This window comes from Poecilia mexicana, unplaced genomic scaffold (assembly GCF_051168715.1).
Source record: "Poecilia mexicana isolate PSO_F unplaced genomic scaffold, ASM5116871v1 scaffold_4, whole genome shotgun sequence".
Classification (NCBI taxonomy): domain Eukaryota; kingdom Metazoa; phylum Chordata; class Actinopteri; order Cyprinodontiformes; family Poeciliidae; genus Poecilia; species Poecilia mexicana.
Window position 1 is genome coordinate 11,167,153 of NW_028263373.1, and position 17,905 is coordinate 11,185,057.

At 40.5% G+C, this 17,905-nt stretch overlaps 1 protein-coding gene and 1 long non-coding RNA gene across 3 annotated transcripts in view; one reads left to right on the forward strand and one right to left on the reverse strand.

The window, feature by feature from the left end:
• Positions 1-220: 220 nt before the first annotated feature.
• On the reverse strand, positions 221-955 carry LOC148159938 (uncharacterized). Its single transcript, XR_015762674.1, has 2 exons — positions 764-955; positions 221-676 (listed from the first exon to the last, which is right to left on the reverse strand). It is a non-coding gene; the product is annotated as an uncharacterized LOC148159938 (long non-coding RNA).
• rxrgb (retinoid X receptor, gamma b) overlaps positions 658-17,905 on the forward strand; it is a 29,889-nt gene continuing 12,641 nt past the window's right edge. Inside the window, exon 1 of one of the 2 annotated variants that reach the window (XM_088004955.1) lies at positions 658-795. In XM_088004955.1, the coding sequence (XP_087861081.1) occupies positions 765-795 (31 nt within the window). In that variant the 5' untranslated portion in view covers positions 658-764. Of the gene's footprint in view, positions 796-6,675; positions 7,058-17,905 lie in introns of those variants that run through there. The other variant, XM_088004956.1, reaches the window with a different exon arrangement.

A 17,905-nucleotide genomic window follows, 5' to 3' on the forward strand; every position in this document is an offset into this window, starting at 1 on the left:
GACTCCTGAATAACCTTCTGAGGTACCAGGAGCTTCACCCCTGCATGACCCCGCACTCTGAACAGGGGTGTGTGAGGAAGGGGTGGGGGGCTGCGGGGGGTATCCAGACCAGGACTCACATTAACAATTAGGTAAACACAGGAGGAATCCCCTCTTAGGGAAAGACTGCAGGAGATTAAAAACAATGCTTTGCATTGAAAAAATATAATCGCACGATTAATTATGCGTTGCTCAGTGTGCAATTTATTTGGAATAGACTTGCATTGCGCATCGACGAGTTCACATTAGGAAAGCCTATGGTTCAGAACAAGCAACAGCAAAGCTTATACTTTAGCTAAAGCAGGCTAATCAATGTATTAGTCGGCGACATCAATGTAAAATCGTCGCCACGGTGTTGTTCGTACTGACTCTGAATCACAGCTGTTGCTTTAAAAATGGGGGTTTCCTGCATTATTAATACACCTACAGAGACAGTCTATCGAAATGAGCATTTAGTTGTAAAAAAAAAAAAAAGTATTGCAACACATTGTCAGAGATGGTGAAATATTTCATCATGACCCGTGCTGGAGCTCCATATCGACCACTGCTGTCATTGGGAGAAGCCCTGTTCTGCCGCGCCCCCCTCCCTGGCTGGGCCCCCGCGCTGAGCTGAGCCGCCTTGCAGAGTTCAGTCGGGCTGGGAGAGAGAAAGAGAGAGAGAGAGGAATGCACTGGGATGCGGAGCGGCAACCACTGTAGGAAACCGACGCAACAACTCGCTCACTATGGACAGCAATGATCCATATTTACACCTCAGTAAGTAAAGCCTTGCGCTTTCGTCTGTGTTCCTCTCGACTCGGCTTGTTGCTTTGCGTTTTGTTTTGACTCGAGAGAATCGCTTCATGGCGTCTCCTCCGTACCGTCTGTCCAGCGAAACTGTTCGCGGACTTTAATCACCGAGTCCTGCCTGCGAACGTTAGACTAAGCTGTTGAATAGTAGTTGCAACGCAGAATCCAGAGTTGTTGCCATTGCATAAAGTCAGGTGATCATGCTTGCGCCCGGTCTGGCAAGGTCAGAGGTTGGCACTTTAATTGCGCTTATGTAATTTATGGCGCTTGTCGCGCGTCTCTTGCTAAACTGTTTGAGACAGAAACACAATTTATTGGTCTGGAACGGTGGTTTGGGTCCGAAGAGGACTGCGTGCAACTGCGCGGAGGAATGTCGGCTTTCTGCAGATAAACAAACTTGGGAGTCCCTTTGAGGTAGCGGAGAGGAGCGTGCGTGCTGGACGCGCCCTGGCCAGCGCTGTGGGCTGAGGGAGCCTCTCCGGAAAACACTGTGATGTGATTTTTTTTTTTTTTTTTTTGCACAGTAAAGCAGCTCTCGGGGTCACCCTTTCTGACTTTGCCCTTGAACCAGCTGATGGCTTTCTCCCGTTATCCCTCGGCGACCGCTTAGGCGATCAGTTTGCAACATGTGGAGTTAGTTATGGCCTACTTTGCTGAGCTCTCCCTGAACAAGATGATTGTCTTTACTGTTAAACTCCGATCTTTAATAAACGATTATTGAATCTGACTGAGTCGCCACATGCATCAGCTATCATGTGATGTTTGTTTAAAGCCAGAAGTGCAGCAGTGGAAAAACAACAAGAAGAAAATAGATGATAGTAAAGTATGCAGTTAAATAAGTAGAAGTTGTATAAGAAGATGAAGAGTTTTAATTTTGTCAGGTTGCAACTACAAACATATATATATATATATATATATATATATATATATATATATATATATATATATATATATATATATATATATTTTTTTTTTTAGATATTATCAAGAAGACTAAGATGAAATAGTCTATAAATTGTGAAAGGAATTGTGTTTGTGAGTTGCTATAACCTTTTAATAACAGCGAGGAAGTCTTTGGGAGGGTATGTCTCCACCATCTATCTGTTTACCTTGTATTGAGCTGCATTTATTCTACAATTTAAACGTCCCCATGGTACCCTCACCGTGCTTCTCCATGGAGATGATGTGATCTGCAGCGTTAGCATTCTGCACGTAGGCCGAAAAGTTTTCACCTCATTCGACCAGAGCCCCTTGTTGATGTTGATGTTGATACTACGTGGCTTGTGGCAATCTGCTGGACTTCTTGTAAATTTCTATCAACAACCACTTTATTCTTGCCACTCTTCCACAAGGACCTGATTTGTGTAGTGCTTGACTGAAGGTTTCCCTGTTGACAGATTATCTCTTCTGAGCTGTGGATCTTTTTAGCTCCTACCGTGTTCTCATGGGCCTCTTCGCTGCGTCCAATGGGTGCATTGGACAAAATCCCTTAAGATACATTGAAATTTGTGGTTGCAACATGACAAAATGTGAAAAGGTTCTGAGGTTACATGCTTTTTTTTTTTTTTAAAGCAACTGTAACTGCTGCTGTGTCCTGTTATCTCAGGACTACTTAGTGAGGCTGAAAATTGTTTCTGTAATGACGGCAGGTCCTTGGGGAATGGCAGAGACATGTGGATGGGAAAGCACGGAGAGAAGGAAACCCATGATACAGAAAGAACAGAGCAGACCCCCCTCAGGGGCTTCACTTATACGTTGTTGTAAGTTTCTGAGGAGTAAGTCCCAGGAGTCACGCACTTCAACTGTGTTTGGCTGCTCTACTTCAGATAGAGGTCCAATACATTTCTGTTTTCCCAGTTATGATTCTTCACCCAAAGGAAAATTTGTCAAGATTTGTCAATTCGGAGACTTAAATGCAGCTTTTCCCAGAAGAATTTGAATTGAAAAGTTCCCCAATCCCACAATAGTCCCAAACTGGGGTTATTTATGGATTGAAAATGTCTTCAAAATAAAATAATACAAGTTAACTTATATTTCAAACACTACACTGTGGAGCACAGTACTCATTAAAAAAACAACAACAAAAAAACAGCTGAGAGAATATTCTTTGTCTCTGTTTTGGCTCAGAACTATGATTTAGTACATATTTTTGCATCGACAGCCCACACACTCAGATGCATAATAGAGTCATAAATTGTGCTCATTTTTCGACGCTGTAATGGTCAGCCTTTGTAATCTGTTACAAGCATGAAGCCGAAGGCGTGTGGAGTCAAGAAACAAGCCGGTGATTATGTGGGGATTGTTTTTGTGATCTTCCTCCTCCTCCTCAGTTTTTCCCAGACATGTTATGTTTCAGCAGGTTTTCACACAGGCCTGCCCTGGGCTTTGCAGTTACAGAATCAGCATTTAACCCCCCCGCCCCCCTCTCTGCGTTTCAGCAATTTTAGTTTTTCGTCAGTGGAAGTGATTCTAGACAAGCTTTTGAGAACCCTCTTGCTGCTTTTGTCGGTGGGAACTTATTTAGCTCGCAGATTGGGGAAGTAACAGCAGAAAGAAGAACAGGATTGGAGCAAAACAACGGGGAAATGGAGGTTTTGGAAGTAGGGGTGGCGAAGGAACGAGCCATCAGAGTTGAGGTGAGCTCTCAACACTTGCCAGGGGTCGTTGATTCACCTCTTCATACACTCAAAAAAAAAAAGAAGAAAAAAAAGGGATATACCCAATAACTTTTTCTGCGCATGCATCATATGCACATATTTCACTGAAAAAAACGGCATCACATGACCTGAAGAATGTGGGTTGTAGTATGGGAGCTTTAATGCTTAGTCGTGCACAAATCCCGCAGAGTGAATAAACCACACAGGTAAGGTAGGTGTGGCTCTCCACGAGTGTTTGCTCAGGCACTCTGTAGCTTGAGACTTGCATTCAATTCTTCAGCGCCAACACGCGTCCTTGCAGACGATATTTACAATGGGTCTTTTTTGCTGTTGTGCTTTTCACTGGGCGTGTGCATTTGTATGTCAGTGTAAAGACTCGGATGTCTTTTTGTGCGCGTACGTGCAGATTGTGAGTTGGGAATAAGGGAAAAAAATATGGGGCGTAAGGAGGCCATTCTCTGGGCTAATTGCCAGTAATTAGTCATTAGTGAAGAAGGTCATAGCCATGATTTAATTCCAGCTTTAATCAAGCTGAGAACCTGGAAAGACCCATGGGCTGCGGGAGTATTTTGTCATGAGAGGTATTAGACTATTTCTTTGCTAATTATTGTAACAACAAACAGATCAGTGCATGGATGCAGATTGTTTTACATCTCTCTGATCTTGTGGGGGACTGAGTTTTTAATCACTGAGCAGCTGCGCAGTAGCTTGATTAATGTTTTTAAATGGTTGCAGGTGCTGATTCATAGCCCCAGCTGCTAGTCTCTGCAAATTTCTTAAGGGGGAAAATGTCAAGCAAAGACACCCAAGTGCAGAAATTCAGAGTTTGCCTGGAATTAAGGTTGGTTAAAAAAAAAAAAAAAAATAGAAAAGCTGACTCTGAATTAGTAGTTTCACTATGAGTTGTAGCATGCTTGAGTAGGCTGGAAGTTTATAAAGGTAGACAAAAAATATATATATTTTATGATGATAATGTGAGAAAGTGCGAAAGCAGAAAAACCTCTCTGTTTTAGCCTTTGTAATATTATGTGATATCAGCATAGTTTTGTTTATTTATAGTCTTACTGAAAAACCCTCGTAGAAACATCCACACGCCGGCTCCAAAACTCATTTCAGGACCCGTGCAGAGAAAATACTAGAGCGGAAATGCACTGAGAAGCTCGGTGGCTTTTGTCATGTTTCCAGTGTGCTGATGTTTAATTTTCGGGGTGTTGCAGAAGAAACAGGATGGCTATATTGTTTGGGAGAACGAGGCAAGGTCGCTCTCAGTCTCACCGCCACTTTCATGTACGGTATCTTGATGTAATGTCCCCCCGGCCCCCTTACTTCCAACAAGCATGAGCCGGCATGAGACCCTCACGGTGTGATGGCTGTAGGAAAAATGTCACAGTTTCATTACACAAACGTTTAAAACAACAATGTCTAATGTGATCTTTATTATTCTTTTACTCTTTATTACTGAAAACAGAAAAGCAGGAGTTATTACCATGGCTTTAACGCCTATTAAAGTTAACAGTAGTTTCCAATTATTGGGGTGAATATTGTATATTTTGACTGTTCTGTTTATTACACATACCTGCAAGCCTTTTAATTTAAAACGAGCTCTTTTGTTAACAAACCGCCTTTTCTTAATCCTAACCAAGTAGATTAAGCAACAAATAAAATTGTTAAGCTTTACATGTTATGACTTCATGTTCTCAAAAATTCACATCTTATGAAAGGATAAGAATATAAGGTAATGGTTTCCTCCTGAGGTTATAGAGTGTGCTGATTATAATATTTCTAACTCAGATTTAAGAATAAGGAGTGTAACCTAAATTTAGTAATGCCAATTATCCTCCTCCTGTCTTTGTAATCTGTGTTACATCTCTGATTTCTAATTAGGGTTCTCAGGAGTTGATTTGACATGTTTAATGTGGGCCATGACACACTATCATAACACGGCATGCTTTAAAGAATAAAAAGATTATCGTAATTTCTTTCTGGGCAATTTTTCTTTTAAAGCGTTTCTTCTTTGGCGTTCTCTCTCTTTTTCATTTGCCTCGCTGCCAAACAATTTCCCTGCCCAACTACTGTCACCGGGAGGATAAGGTTACCGGAGTCTCTCATTCAAGTGATGTGTGGTCAGTCGATCCAGTGTCCTACAGGTGTCTCGCACAAGAAAACTGTCGAGTCACGCAAAGTGAAAGAGATGCACACATATCGGGGAAAGTTTCTCGAGATTACGGAACTGCAGTTGAGTTCATAAGATGAACATTTGATTGGTGGGTAGGATAAATTGAAATCTCTGCCAGCTTCACATTTGTTGGCTTGGGCCATTTTTGTTAATCACATGACGTGCTCACATTCCAGGATAAATGAAAACTCCTCCTGGAGTAGTGAACAAATGACTGATTTCTGTGTTGCTTTTGTGTTATTAAAACAAGACTCTGTTGACTTGATTCTTTAACAAGGACCATATTGTATACTACTGGCTACAAACTTTGTATAGGCTCCCTAAGGACTTGCCAGGTATTGTTCCCCATTGCCTTTAAAGGTGTATTTTTGGCCCGTGTTTGCATTAAGGCTCTCGCATTGCGCCACGTTTTCTTGTCCGTCCCACAGCTTTGGCGAAAAGACAATTCCTAACATCCTGGAATGTCATAACACTTGTTAAGCACACAAACAAACCAACACAACACTCAAGCAGAACTCACCATGCCATAAGTAATACCATTCAGCGCTCATGCTGTTATGTTTATTTATTTTTTTTGAGTCGACGGGAGATTTCAGATGCTTGGAGGAAGATAAAAGAGAGAATTCTTGAATATTTGCCCCCATGTTTTCACTTTCTCAGCCCATTTATGCTCAGTCTGCACATAAAACAAGATATATTACAGAAATGTCCTTGAATTTTATATATATATATATATATATATATATATATATATATATATATATATATATATATATATATATATATATATATATATACTGACTACTATTTGTCAGTGAGGATATATATATATATCCCTCTAGTAGCTATCGAGTTTCTCTGCAATGTCTTTACATGATCTCTAGGCTCGATCCCTTTTATGAGGTAGTAATCGGAGTCTTCTCCTTGTTCTGGACTCTTTTAAGTTTGACCCTTGTCTCCTCATACGCTTGACACCCTGGTCATGCCACTGCAACAGGTGTCTGAGCACAGCTACAGGACCATGCACAGAGACAGACATGAGTTGAGTGGGTGGTGGAGGAGCTGATTTGTGCAGCAGTCGGCCAGCAAACTGTTCCTGTGGGATTGATCTCCGTGGAAGGATAATCTGGGTAATCCTATAACTGGCGCCGGTGGACTCCGCCTCCTTTTTGCTATGCGGTGCCGCACCCCCCTGGCAGTACCAACTTGAAAACGGCTCCTCCTTCTCCACATGGAGCCTTTCCTTTCTGTTTTCTCCTAGAAAGTGTTGCGATTTGGGATCACAATTTGTTTTCTTTTTGGGTTTTTTTTTTTTTTTTGGTTTTAGGCATGTGGCACCCTGCCTCTTTATCTGCAACTGGAGGCAGCCCTAGGAGGGAAATGGGTTTCGGTCACTGTGAGTAGCAGTAACTGTATTTTTTTTTTTCTTGTTGTTTTGTGTTTGCACATCTTTAAATAAGCCTTTTCATTTTAATTTAAGTTGCATTTATCATGTCCAACTGTGGATTTTTTTTTAAATTATTTTGTCTTTAATGGCTCACTTCATATCTACTATTTGTCAGTGAGGATAATTTCCATTGTTGCAACTTAATCTTTCTAGTGTTAATGTACCCAAGCCCACATTTGTGCTTTTTAAACCATCGAATAATTTTAACCAGTTGTGACAGCTACAAGGCTTTGCTGTTTCCTGCTAGAATTGAGAGCTTGTGACTCACTTGAGGTCTCACATGTGTTCAGCAGGGATGTCACTCAACCTTAAAGGACGCTTCCAGCTCTCGTTGCCTTGTCCTTCACTATCTGTTTAACTCTCAACACTTGTCCCTTCCTATTAGTCCCTTTCCATCATGGTTTGCCTCTGCTGTCCGTCACCCTGCGTCCCTCTATCGGCGCGTGAGCGTCGCTGCTCATATTTCCTGAGATTAGGGCGGGATGTGTCCGAGTCGACTCACTGGGACGCGCCGCGCTGTTTATGAGCATGTGTGATTATATCTGTGAGTAGAGCAGATAACGGAGAGCTATTGTACTCTCAAGTGTCCTTTGAGAGGCGCATCACTCCAGCTAAAAGTGTAAACACAAGGGTGTTCAGCGGAGTCTTGAGCGTTAAGTGCGTCCTTGTTGACTGCGGGAGGGCAGATTGCTCCGGTCTCCTCTCTGCCGAGAGCACATCTGGACATTCGACAGAGATTTAAATCCACATTATTCTGAAAGTTGAGGATTATGTTTGGCTTAAATGCACACTGTACCTGTTAGACACTGAGATATTTTCTGCAGTGTTTTATTGTTTTTTTAACAATAAAAATACTTTACAGTTACATTCATACTTCTTCTGTTTTGTTTATCTATCCAGTGGAAACTGAATCTGGAGAGGTTTATGTCTGCGTTGCCCTACACCATGTCAGTTCGACTTTCAAATTTGGGTAATTAGTATGAGAAAAGAGATTACATTCATTTATTCATCTGTCCATCCATTGTCTTTCTCTCATTAAAGATTAAATTGTAGATGTAACAGATGATACTTCATGTAGCACATTCTGAGGGATCATAAGGAGTTTTCGGGTCAGAATAGAGCTATAGCTCTTTAACAAGTACTCTGTCTGCAAGGCGCATTTCTTCACAGTGGGACACTGCCAGAAAATCTTCAAAGGAAGACCACGAACCATGTCACCTGACTTTCTTTCAATCCAAAGGATCAACGTTGAAATTCCTGCTTGTATTTGGAGTCTCCTTCTTTCGGTCCTGATCCACATCTCATGATTGTAGGTGATAGATAGACGCTCGTGAATCAAGAGCTTTGCTTTCAGGCTCACATGTTTCTCTGATTTATTTCGCAGTCACACCCAAACATTCGGACAAATCTTCTTAATTTCAGTCACACTAACTGACGATGAAACTTGAGACAATGTGAGATTTTACCAGTATGACGGCCTTGAATGAAACACCACAACATCACAGTATTTAAAGTTAAAACCAAATATTTTAATATCTATCTTCTTTTTGTTTTTGTTTTTGCATTTTGCAACTGCTGCTCAGAAGCAATCAAGAAAAGCCCGAGACATGAAAAAAGCCTTTAATTTTTAAAACTGCAACTCAGTATCGGTTATTTTGAACTCCAGAAAGTGATAACGTAAAAATGCCTTGACATCTTAAGTATGCATACTTACTGTTTTTAACTCAAATGTTCCCAAAATTATTGACACTCTGTATTTCTTTCGCATTCACAATGCCTGATTGGTGTGGATTTTTGGTGTTGCTGTTCATGTGTCATGATTTTTCCTTTTCTTTTTTCTTTTTCTTTTTACTTCCTGGCAGTATTTCATATGTCTAAACGAAGCACAACTAAATCTGCAGTTTTCTATGTTTCTGTCTGTCACTCTATTTAAGCTGATGACTGTAGGGATTATATCCTCTAAAACCATAAGTATGTCTGACTTCAGCGTTTATCTTAAAGCACAGCTGTGCCTCAGTGCAGCGTCACAGAGATTGCGTTGGTCGTGCCTCTCAGTCTTATGGTTAAATTGTACTTCAGTCTAAGCTTATTTTTCATTGTACCTTACAAAACAATTAGTGCATGTTTTACTGTCTGGGTTTTGACAAAATGAGACTTAACTTAAACTTCTTTGCATCATTGCTCAACGCTTGTCTGCAGCTATTGCGTCTGTTGTTTAAACCTGCTTCTCACTGGGTTTCCCACTGTTATAAAGGCAAGTATTGTATTTTCCAGACCAGATTTGAAGGCTCAGCGGCGTGCTTTTAAATAAGCTGCGTGAGTCGCCTGTCGCTGCATTTTCACTGTGTTCCATAGGAGCATTTTAAGGAAGGTTTACTTCTTTCTTCAATTATTCAGTGATCTTTCTTCTATCGCAGCTGCTTGGGATGTCCACAGTCAGGCTGCCCTTATTCAAACGTGCTGTGTCACAGCGTGAGCTTGTGTTCACCTTTTGATGGTCCTCCTGTGTAACAGGGGACGACTACTTCCAGGAACTAATTGGAGTTACCTCATCAGGCAGAGCCACGAGGGCGGATGCTTTGATTTGCATTGAGCCCTTTTAGTACGGCTGCTTGTTTGCTTTCCTGGACTGCTTGATCAGCCTGTTCTCTGTTAGCTTTTTTTTTGTTTTGTTTAAGCTTCAAACTGTTTTATCATTTGCAAAACAATCTTTATCTTGTCCTTGTCTCAGCCCTGGCCTCGCAATCGATATGCCGCTTCTGCTTCTGTGTAACTCGTCTCCCTCTGGAAGGCTTTGGTGCGTGTGATGACGCAAAATGTGGAGAGGAAAAAACACAGTATGAAATGTGCTTCATATAGATGCAATGAAATATTTATGTCAAATCTTAAATATTGCTGAAACTCAGTGTGAGACTTTAAGAATATTTGTTGGAGTTCACCAGGGGGCACATTGTGGGGTCAGAGAAGTTCACCATCTCAATTTCTTGTGTTTTCACAGCCGTCTGACTTTATCGGGAAAAAAAAGACAAAAAAAACAAACAAATCACATTTCTATATGTTCTGTGCATGGTAGGAAGCAAAAAGAGCTTCATCCCATTAGAAAAGAAATCTGTCAGTGACACAGGGGTCCTTAAGGCAAAATTAGACATTTTACTGTTTATGCAACAACAGAAAACATCATCATTTTCTCCCCTCTATCAGTCAGACCTGGGCTGGTTAATGTTGCAAAGACATAGCAAGATATATTTGTTTTCTTTAGTTGCAGCATAGATTAACCTGGTGAGGCCCTTTCCACACCTGCTGCTGTGCACTGCCTGTCAGTTGACTGGAAGGCATATACATTATTGTCTTAATTTATGCTTTGATTTGAGACACTTGGCAGTTTGGAAATATTTCCTGTCTTGAAAAACACAAAACAGTCACAAACATGTTGCACATTAATTTTCTAACTGTAATTTTCATTGCTGGAATATTGGTACTTTTCTTCTTTAAATAAAAGCAGCTAGATTAATGGCGCACTTTCGCCTTTTTGAGGTGAGCCAATCAGGCCCATCATCAGATGACTTGTCTGTCCTTAGCCTGTAGAGACTGTATGTTAAAAATTTAAAACATAAAAAAATTACTGTACACTTACAAAAAAAAAATACCTGTCAAAAAAGACTGATCAGTGGATCTGCATTTGTTTTTCTTTCCAGTACTTCTTTTTTTTACTCCTGATAACACATCTGTTTATAATAATACACACAGGCTCTAATCAGTTGACGATTTTACGTTCCCACCAAAGAGATTTGAAGTTTGTGTGGTGTTGTGGACGGGAAGTGGGACAGATCCCTCCCCCATCCTTCCATCACCCTCTACATCCGTCCGTCTCACCAACCCGTTGCTTCCCTTCCTCTCTGGCTCTCTTCCACTCCTCGCCCCCCTTCCCTCCTCCCAGGGCCTCCCACCTTCTTGACAGCTGGCCTGCTGAGCTGCAGATACTTACTACGGGATAAGAGGATTTAGTGACACAATTGATCAAACATCAACCCCATTTAGGCAGAAAAATAAAATGAATGGTTGAAGTGTGGCTTAGTTGTGTTGATGGATGCGGAGGACTTTACAAAGTTGTAATCTACACGCGCACCCGCATTGTGCACGTGAGCACAATGCGGGTGGATTCTCAGGGAGGTTGTTTCTTAATTACAAGCCCGCTCCATGTAATGAGCTCCGCAGGCTATCCGTTTGATTGCTTTAGGAAGTTCTCTGTTCTTTTGGCTGCAGCACTGTCAACTACAGACCCCCATTTTTCAGAAACTCGCTCACACACGCACACAGTCACTAAATGCAGATACTTGCAAGATATTTATTAAACAAACTGATGCACATGCTGAGGATTATTTGTCTTTGTTAGGGCTAATCTCTCAGACTTTAGGACTTGTGTTGCTGCTCAGGCATAGATTTGCTGCTCCTCTCCTCCGACCTCCCTCCCAACTCTCCAGACAGGAGATATTATTAGTTTGGGGGCTATGGCCTTATTGAGTTACCGCACAGTGGATCACTCCAGCCAGTTCCAACCCAGTAATTAGCAGAGTGGGAGTTAAAGGGTTTATGGTCTATGATGTGTATCTAAACCCGTTGATTACCAGATTGGTGTAAGACTTAGTGGCCATTATCCAACATTATTTTGTTAATGATTGTGTTAAAGTAATTTTCGAACAGGGAACAAGATTATCTGATATTGTTTATGCTAAAGTTTACAGAAGGTTAATAGAAGTCTGCAGCATTCCCTGTTAAATTGATTACTACTCTTAAACTTGTACTTGACTAGTAGAAAAAACTGGCCCGTGTTTGTTGCATTTGCTGCTCAGAGCCACCGCGGCTTATCATAAAAGTCGCACATCTCCTTGTCAGATCCAGCTGTCATTATTGGTTGCTGATTTCGTTTGTGAGTTGCATGCTCCTCTGCTACAGTCGCTTCTGGGAGCGATCTGTGTGACGGGAACCCTGCAGGTAGAGAACTCTCGTGAACTTGGTTCGGGAGTTTGGCAACAGGTGACCTTTGACTGGCGACGCCAGTGGTCAAAGGTGCCCTTCTCTGCTCTGTCTGTCTGTTTGCTCTCAGATAGATGCTGGAGCAGGGCAGATTTTGTACACAGAGAAAGACAGGAAACTGTGTGGCTTGATTTCGTCTCATGCTGTTTTTCATTGGACGCCTTTTATAATGTTCGGAAACTTGTTATAAAGAGGTTTATTTTGTGTAATAGAGACCGATTATTTCTCAATCTGTGTAAAATGCTTACAATTTTCTGTCAGGTTTTCAGAAAACTACACATTTTACATTTGAAATTGCTCGACTGCTAACCTCTGACAAGATTTAAATCAATTTAGATTTAACATCCGACTTTCTTGATGATGACGTACATCTGTACTTATGGAAGAGTCACAATGCAGGTTATTCCAGGATAAGCCCTTTTGAGTGGCAGTGGGGAAATGTATGCTTCATTGAATGGCCTTGTTGGCCCTTCTTCCTCACACACTCTGATACATACACACCTTCACCTTTCAAAGCACGCTCACCTCTCTAGTCATTCCCCTTCGGGCGTCCTGCCAGCTGGTCACCCGTGTGTTTTGGTGGGTGAGTAGCTCATGACTGCTGGAAGGTTTGAGTTTGGAACCGTGGTTTATGTGTATGAAGTGTGGATCTTGTGTTGCAATGTACTGCAGCAGCAAACAGAAGCAAGTTCTTGCTGACGTGTTTTGACAAGTATCTCACTTCTCAGTGTCTGAAAACCATCGGCACAGTAAGTGGGCATTCCTAAATATGTCTAAGTGTGGTTCATCAGAGTTAGGAATCAGCTGAGGAAATAAGTAATAGGCAAAGTCCTTTCTTGGTGTGATAACTTTGAGGTAAAAATACAACTATTTTTACCTCAAATAGTTGTATTTGAGGTAAAATGCTGCTATATTTCTATGTATCCTTTTTAGATGTGTTGTTTTAAGCTTTAAAAGTCAGGCATTCATTTTTTTTGCATGATACAACAAGAGTCTATTGTGTACAACTGTGTCTGTTTTTGAACTTAGAGTATAAACTCAGTTTACCAGTGAAAGTCTTTAAAATGCTTGACCTAAAGTAAAGCAGGGTTGTTTCCTCTTCATGCATTGACATCTTCCTCTTTGTAAACATTACATTAACAGCTTAGCAACTCTGTTAAAGTGACCTTCACACATCACACCGACGTGCTGATGAAAATGACAAAAGGAGCCTTTGTGCCTGGGTTAACAGGCACAGAAATTAGCAGTGAATTAATAGAATCACAGTATGTCACTTTTATTTTAGTGTTTGCTCAAAAACGTGTATGCCTTTAATTATTTCACCATGCAAAACTGATTGTAGTGAGGTATCCAAGATTTTAGCAGCTCTGCATTTTTAGGTTCATTTAAGAGACATGAGATTGTTATTGGGATATTATAAGCTATATGTTTTTACTAGTGACAGCTCGTGTTCCTAATAATAAGTGTAATCATACGGGAAAAGTCTAAGAGTTCCCAGGACCTCTTTCACAGAGTCCTTTCTCTGAAAACTGTCACTGCACTTTTAGAGTTGCAGTTCCTTATATGTGACAAAGAAAGTTGATCAAGCATTTATTCAGTAAAAAGAAATATACAATAATAAGAAACTGTCTTTTTTTTTCTTGCTAAATCACAGATGCCGTCCCTCTCTTCGCAAGTCAATGTGAAGACCGGAAAATGTTTTCTTGCTTATAGTTGCCCATATTTAGTCAGAGCAATAGTTAAAACAACTGGAACTGATACAGACAGCCCTCTTCAAAACATCCTATATATAACTCTAGCAGATATATATACGCCTGCTATATATATATATATAGCAGGCGTATATATATATATATATATATATATATATATATATATATATATATATATATATATATATATATATATATATTAGGGCTGAAACGATTCCTCGAATGATTCGAGTACCTCGATTACTAAAATTCCTCGAGGAAAATTTACCTGCCTCGAAGCTTCGTTAATTTATGTTTTATTAGTTAGCGCACCGTGTTCCGGCCGGGACTTCATTTGCGTTGCGCGGAGCTCTCACTTCCGCCTCTGAGTTGTTGACAAAAGCTAAGTCTCAGCGGCATAAAGTCCAATCTTCAAGATTGGCCCGTGGGGATTTTATTGATTGATGATAATGCCCGACTTTTTATCGTTTTTGGGGAACCAATAAGCATCCTTAAAATGACTGGGGGAATGCCTGGAGTACGGCAGCATTTCTCCTCCGGGGCTGCTGGTTGAAAGCGAACGGCGGGAAGAGCGCTGAGGTGAGCGGATAGCCTGAACAGGGCGGGCGGCTGAGTAGCTGATGCTTACCGTGTAAATGTAGCTTTACCGACGAACCGCACAATAAATTTCATATCCCGGTCTGAAGAAACGGGTGGCGGAGCGCATCGTACATGGCTGGTAGATGAGTTTCTGAGTGTGACCAGTGAAGGTGTCGTAAATATCCCGTATTGCTTCCCCCCGTGTTCGTCCCCCGGTCTAACGGTTCGTCAGTCCGCTGGTCTATTTCCTCCCCTCCACCCATCTTACGTTCGTTCATTCGCCCTCTCCTCCCACTCCAGGCGGCATTTCCCGTATTTTCAAACCCAAAGCGTGACAGGTTAGGTGGCAAGGTGAGTTTAATTAATCTATTAAACTCACTGAAGATGAATACATAAACTAAAAGCTGGATTGTAGACATTTTTTATAAGCATATTTGTGAGCCTGCCTCTTTGTTATTAAATTCAATATAATTTCAGATTTTTCTATAACTTTTCTTCTGGTTAACTTAGAAAGTGAGCTATTATTGTTACAGGTTAGTTTTCTAAACTACAAAAAAGCAACTGTTAGGGATGCTCAAATATGAAAAATTGGACTGATATTGATATCTGATAGTAACACCGGTATTATGCCAGATTTACCAATATTTCATTTTATAAATTTTTTTATCCGATTACTCGATTAATCGTAAGAATAATCGATAGATTACTCGATTACTAAAATATTCGTTTACAACAGCCCTAATATATATATATATATATATAAATCTCCATGGCCATTTACACATCTTTATCAGAGACTGTTGTAATTGCTATGCTATGTTTTCCAAATGTTTGTTGTGACTGCTGCCCTTTTGTCATTTTGTCTGCTTACCAGACAAGATGTTTGTGAACCCGAGGGGAATCTGTCATGCACATAAAGAGAGAGGTCAGTGCACAGAATCAGACACAGTACATGCTGTACAGTGGTCATCTATTATGTAATCTTGTTGACGGGCTCCACATGCACTCCAAAGTGAGGGAACACTCCCACTATTGTTAAATTGAAATCTAGGTATCATTATATTTTTCTTTAAAATTTTACTTTAATGCTCAACATGTTTCCTAGAACTCTTTTTCATCCAGTCTTTTTTCTGGGGTTAAAAGAAGAGGCACTTGTGCATTTTTATCTGCAAGGGATCATTGATTGTAGGGTTAGAGAAAGTGAGCAAGTAAAATAGGGGTGGAGGCCATAGTCTCAGTCCTAAACAGGAAGTTGTGCAATACCTGTAGCTCGGCAAACAGAGAGGGACTGAATGGCCAGCTGTGTTCATTAAGTGTCTGTACAAAAAAAAAAAAAAAATGCTACATCCAGCCAGGGAGGCAGCAGGCAAACATTATGACCCTCCTCACATTACTAGGACTTTCCGTTTTCTTTAAAATGATGTTATTGTCTGAAAAATAAAGTGGGAAAAAAAACAAAAAAACTGATGGGGCCTGTATTGCTGCCAGAGGTTAAGTATTAGGACAGGATTTCAAAATCTTTGCAAAATAACAAGCAATTTGTTCCATTGGTGGCTTTCAAAATACTAAGAACCTGAAGTCACAACATTGGGAAACAAAACACTAAAAAAAAAATAAAAAAATTGTCATTTAAAAAAAAAAGAACAGTTTTAAAGGTTTGTTTTTTCTCAGAATTGGACAAATTAAAGTCATTTAGAATTGAGTGTCTGGAACAACTGCTGCCTCTGGGCAAGAAAAACTTCTTAGAGTCTGTTTTTGTGCTTGCATTCCCTCCAGATCAAATAAAATGGCGCAAAACGTTGGAAAAAGAATAATAGCTTTCCAACTATGTAAAATTTATACAGGTAAGTAACTGCCAATGACTCAAGTCAAGGTCGGAAACCATTTAAGTGTCAAGTTTAGTTAATATGAGTCAAGGCACAGGCTGTTTCTCAAATGGGGCATTTTTAACGTTTATAATAAAAAAGAAACTTACAGGTTTTTTGAACGGGACCTGGAGCGAGGACAAAAATAGCAGGCGTATAAACGGAAGGCTCAAGTACAGGACAATGAAAAATCAACAACTTATATTGAGGCAGTAAAGAGAGCCAGATAAACTATTCCAGGAAGACATGGTACAGCTGTGGCAAGGAGAGCAAACTGAACAAAGACCCAAGGCTGTAGAAACCAAATAGAGAAAAAAAATGCCTGACAAAAATGTATAAGAAAATATATATTTATATGCACAAGAAACATATTTGAAGAATACATTGATAAATTAAATCCAAAGGAATGAACTACTGTGGCAGCACCTTAACAACAACAAACACAGAGAGATTACTTAAATATGGCAAGACAACTAGAAAATGTTCAAACATAAAGATCAAAACACCCAAGGAACATGACACGATGAATTATTAAATTGTGGAAACTGCTTCTGCTTTAACCTCTTATGAACAACACCTCTTATTCTCTGAGTAATTTTGTGCATAATTTATGTTGTCAAGAACCAAAGGTCTAGATGATCTCGCTGCGTATTTCTTGCTTTCCACAACTGCAGCGACATCTTTGATAAATGAAACACAGAGGATGGAGATCTAAAGAGTTGGAGTTTCCTTGCAAAGAGCAGATCTTCTCCATGTCAGATAAGATCCTGTCTCACTTTTAGAACATTTGTTGTATTTTGACTCAGCATGCCTACTTGTAACGGCGCTGCAGAACAAAACAAAGATTGTCGCAGAATTCAAGTCTGTGATGCTGTTGATTGTGTTTTTCTTTTTTTGCTATCACACTCCCACTTCCTAACACACAAGACACGAGAATGTGACATTTAAATACGACCTTTGGCACTGCGCCCATTATCACACTGAGTGTGTGTGTGTGTGTGTGTGCGTGTGTGTGTGTGTGTGTGTGTGTGTCAGTGTGTTTGGTGGGAGAAGGCACTGACACAAAGGCAGCAGCTTGTGCAGTCTGATCCAAATGTTTACATGCTTACAATAGACATGTCATTGTTCATCAGTAACATTTTGCTTAAGGCAACTCGGTTTTATTCTTTTTTTTTTTTTTTTCTGAGTCAACAACATCAGCCTAGATAGTTGTTGCTGCATTGGGACAGCCTGTGGCCAGAGTGTGGTTTTGTGTGTGTGGTACGCAGTCGTACATATTTTACAAGTACATTGTTATTTGGTGAAAGTTGTGTGGCTCTCAGCTACGACACATGCATGAAATTACACTGTATGCCCTGTTAACCAGCTGACTGACAGCTTTTCTAAGTAGGTCATCTGTGTAAATGCCAGCCTGTCAGTTTACATCAATGGATGCAAGGCAAAGTCAGCGCCCTGTGACCGAAATCAGGTGGGCTTCAAACAGTATAGCCATACACAGCGAACACTGATAGCGCAGAAACACATGGCTTCTTTCGTTAGCATGATCTCAGCTGGCTTTAATCTTTTTTTCCCCCCTTACAGCCACAATTTATTTGAGGATCTTTGTA